General features: G+C 28.7%; 1 protein-coding gene across 1 annotated transcript; it reads right to left on the bottom strand.

Moving 5' to 3' along the window:
- Nucleotides 1–2,167: 2,167 nt before the first annotated feature.
- Phum_PHUM286100 (dopamine receptor, invertebrate, putative) lies at nt 2,168–3,518 on the bottom strand (the record flags this gene model as incomplete). Its single annotated transcript, XM_002426877.1, has 5 exons — nt 2,168–2,209; nt 2,285–2,469; nt 2,561–2,614; nt 2,855–3,001; nt 3,335–3,518. 5 exons carry the CDS (start codon nt 3,516–3,518, stop codon nt 2,168–2,170), a joined length of 612 nt encoding a protein of 203 aa, XP_002426922.1.
- Nucleotides 3,519–4,294: the final 776 nt, after the last annotated feature.

Genomic DNA, 4,294 nt, shown 5'->3' with positions numbered 1-4,294 from the left:
TTTTTTTTTTTATACAAAACGAAAAGAAAAGAAAATTATCGGGAAAAGTTTTTTTTATAAAAATTTTTATTCTTTCTTTTTTTTTTTTTAACCATTTTCAAATGGAAAAAAAAAAAATTTAATTTTTTTTAATTCTATATCGGTCGTAGAAAAAGAAAATTTTTTTTTTAAAGGGAAAATCCAAAAAACGTGGAAAGAGAATAAAAAGAAAATTTTTTTTTTCTCACGAGAGAAAAGCTTTGCCTGTGACATAAGTGACGTGTTAATTTTATCCTTTTTCTCCATTCGTAAATCGTAAAAAAAAATCTTTCGATTTCTTTTATCCTTTTTTTTTTTTTTTATTCTTCTTACACTTTTTTTTCCTCCCCTTCTCCCCCTCCTCCTCCCTCCATTTTTTCTTTTCCTATTTTCGAAATTCACTCCCGGTGAAAAAAAAAAACTTTATGCCTTTTTTAGCTTTTTTTTTTTTTTACGTAACATTTTTCGGGTTTTCATGATTTTTCCTTATAAACGTGTAAATAGATAAAAAAACAAAATGTTTTTTTATTTCCTTTTTAACCTTCTTTTTTTATTATTTAAATTCTTCTGCCACTTTTTTTTATTTTCCTACCTTCTTAAATCACTTGAAATTTTTTTTTTTTTTTGGGGGTAAAAGTCGGAAAATTTTGACAAATTTTAAACGAATAAAAAAAAATTTTTTTTCTTTTCAAATTTACTGATAACGATGATCGATTGATAAGAAAAAGAATAATAATAATGATAATAATAATAATAATAATAATGATAACAGTAAATTTTTTATTATCGTGACAAACAGAAAGACAACGCGTCGTGTGAAAGTTAAAAAATAAAATAAAATTTTTTTCCCAGAAAAAAAACGTGTCAGTAGACAAAAAAAACATAATTCATCAAAAAAAAAGATGAACATTGTTTTATTATTATTATTATTATTATTATTTTGTAAAAAGTCAGCAAATAAAATTGTAAAAAACAAAAAATTTTTTTTTTTTTATCTGTCTGTCGGTTTTGCGTCAGCAAGTTAAAACAGGCATATTTTTATTCACGTATTCAATCTTTTTCTATCTCACTTACTCACTCACCCTTTTCTCTCTCTCTCTCTTTCTCATTTCCCCTTTTCATCATCCCCCTCCTCCTCCCCGTTTCCGAAATGGGAAAACGTTTCGTTACGTTTCGTTTCGTTTCGTTTTTTTTTTTTTTTTTGAAAAACAATTTAACTTAACAAGTAACCTGGAAATTTAATTTTATTTATTTATAAAAAAAAATTTTCTTTAATTTTAAATTTTATCGTGTCACAAGTGTTTAAACCAAAAAAATTTTTTAAAACCACGACGTTTTGATCACGTCATCATAATTTATTTAATTATCTAAAACCGACACCGACGAAATTTCAACGTTACAAAAAAAAAATTTTTGACATTTTAACGACGTTTTTTTCTCTCTTTTTTTTTTACCCGTGGAACTAACGATACGATTTGACAAATTTAACTAATTACACGATATCACAAAAAAAAAAACCAAAAATGACGTACGTTGATGATGATAAAGTTAATTAAAATTTAAATTGATATTTTCGGGTTTTGTTTTTTTTTGCCCCTGTCTCTCTCTCTCTCTCTCCCCTCGGTTTCAATTGACCTTTGACCGCTTGAAAATTTTTCACGATGATAATAATGATTGATCAATCGATCGATTTTACCGGAAGTAAAAAAATAATAATAATAATTTCAAACGAAATTAACTGAATGCAATTTGGGAAAAAAATCGAAACAAAGTTTTTACCTTTTTTTTTTTTTTCCAATCATCGTTATAATCATCATTATAATCGTTTTTCTAATTCCACGACATGTTTTTTTAAAATTTTAAAATGAAAACGTACCACATAATAATAATAATAATAATAATAATAATAATAATAATAATAATAATAATAATAATTTAAAACGGGATTGCATTTAGATAAAAATTCGACACAAAGGTTTCACGTTTTTTTTTTTCCAATCGTCGTAATCGTCATTATCATCAGTCAGTTTTCTATTTCCACGATAAATTTAAATAAATAAAAACGTACCAAATAGTAATAATAATAATAATAATTTGAATAGTGAAATTTCATGCAGGGAAAAAAGTCGATCCAAAATTTTTACGTTTTTTACGTTACGTTTTTTTTTTTTCCCCCAATCATCGTCGGAATCTGCGTTATTATCGTTTTTCTATTTCCACGACAAATTGAAAAAAAAAAATAAAAATTATAAAAGAAATAACTTACCAGTACGTAAACGGCAAAGGGCATGACCAAAACGGCGACGAGTAAATCGGCAAGTGCTAAACTTACAATAAAATAATTCGTAGCCGTTTGCAGTGTTCTTTCCCGTACAACCGCCATTATGACTAAAACGTTTCCGAAAAGTGTCAAAAACGGAAACACAATCAATATCAATGCCCAATAATTTCCTGTAACGATAATAATAATAATAATAATAATTATCAATACGCCAAAATTTTATTTTCAGTGAAATTTAAAAAGAAAAAAGAAAAAAATTACCCGCCATTGGCGTTGGTTGATGATCCCACGATGAATTTTTTTGTACATCCCAATCTAAAGTCACGTTTGTTTTATTTAAAAATTTTTCGGTTTCGTCGTCAAAATTAAAAAAAAAATTTGTTAAATTATTCGTACGACCGCCGACTTCCGTTAAAAATTCCGCTGCGGCGTTATTGTAATTGTTAAACGTCGACGACGACGATGACGACGACGTGAAAAAATCAAAATTCGTATTAAACGTGTCATTTTTATCGATATACGTTCTATTTCCGGTACCGTAACCGTAATTTTTACCTTCGTCCGCGTCTAATGACCCGTTTAAAAAATTAAAAAATGTATTTTCCGATAACGGTGACTCGACGATATCAACATCGTCTAAGAGCACTTCCGAATTTCTTTCGTATGACGTCACGTTTCCGGTTTTCCCTTGTTCTTGTTCGTCTTTTAACGTTACATAAGGTACGGGTGATGACGTAGAATTGTCATGATGATAATTATGATGATGATGATGATGATTATCATCATTATTATCACCATCATTAGGTTCGTTAGCGTTACTATTACTATTATCATTACTACTATTATTACTATTATTATTATTATTATCGTTATGTAAAAAATGAACGGGATGAACGATCATTTCGTTTTTTTTCCCGTTCATTGTTTCCTTTTCGTTTTTATCCGGTATATTTTCGGAAAATTTATTTTTTATCGCGGAAAAAATAAGTCTTATGGAATTTTGATCCCGATCCGTTTTATTATTTCCTCCTCTACTTCCGCCGGCCCCTCCACTCCCGTCGAACGATTTTTCATTTTTCCCACTTCCGGTTCCTGCTCTGTTCAAACTGTTTATCAATTCTTTTATCTTTTGTATTCTTTCTCTTCCCTCATCGTTTTTCGATTGTATTCCCTTTGTTTTTTTCAAAAAATATCCAACGTCGTCATCATCATTCGCCATCTTTTATTCTTTTTTAATTTCATTTGGGTGTTGTAACGCCTGAAAATAAAAAAAAAAATTTTTTTGATTAGAAAAAAAGAAAAAATTCGTTAAAAACGACGAACGCCGAACGTGCCGAACGCCAAAAGTCAAACACCGAACGCCGAACGCCAAACGTACCGAACGCCGAACGTGCCGAACGCCAAAAGTCAAACACCGAACGCCGAATTAAACGTTCGGACCGGAAAACGTTAAGAAAAACAAAAAGAATAAAGAAAAGAAATGAAAATTAAAAAACAATTCTATTGACACGATAATTAACGGAAACGTTTTTTTTTTGTTCGGAGAGAGGGGGGAGGGGAACGTTCTGACGTCACTTTTAAAAATATTTTGAATTTACCCCTTCGCTTCGAACCTTTTCCGACCAATCATTTTCCACTAATTTTCCTTCCTCCGACCGAAAAAAAAAAATTTTTTTTATTTTTTTAATGTAATTAATAATAATAAAATAAATAAATTTTTAAAAAAATTTTTCCCTCCAAATTTTTTCACTTCCTGTTATCCGATTCTCGTAATCGAATGATGATGATAATTACAACGGGGTGAAAACCGAAAAACGAATAAATATATATATGAAAAATAAAAACGTTTAAAAATTCCTTTATGACGTCATGATTGAAATAAAATCAAAGTGGTTGTTTCCTTTCTGCTAAAACAATATGGCGGATAAACGAAACGATATTTTTTTTAAAAAAACCTCCCTCCATTTAAAAAAAAAAAAATTTTTAATTTTAATT

Source organism: Pediculus humanus, genomic scaffold (genome assembly GCF_000006295.1).
Source record: "Pediculus humanus corporis 1103172107667 genomic scaffold, whole genome shotgun sequence".
Taxonomy (NCBI): domain Eukaryota; kingdom Metazoa; phylum Arthropoda; class Insecta; order Psocodea; family Pediculidae; genus Pediculus; species Pediculus humanus.
The sequence above is the reverse complement of the archived record's forward strand: the minus strand, read 5'-3'. Positions and strand labels throughout refer to the sequence as shown.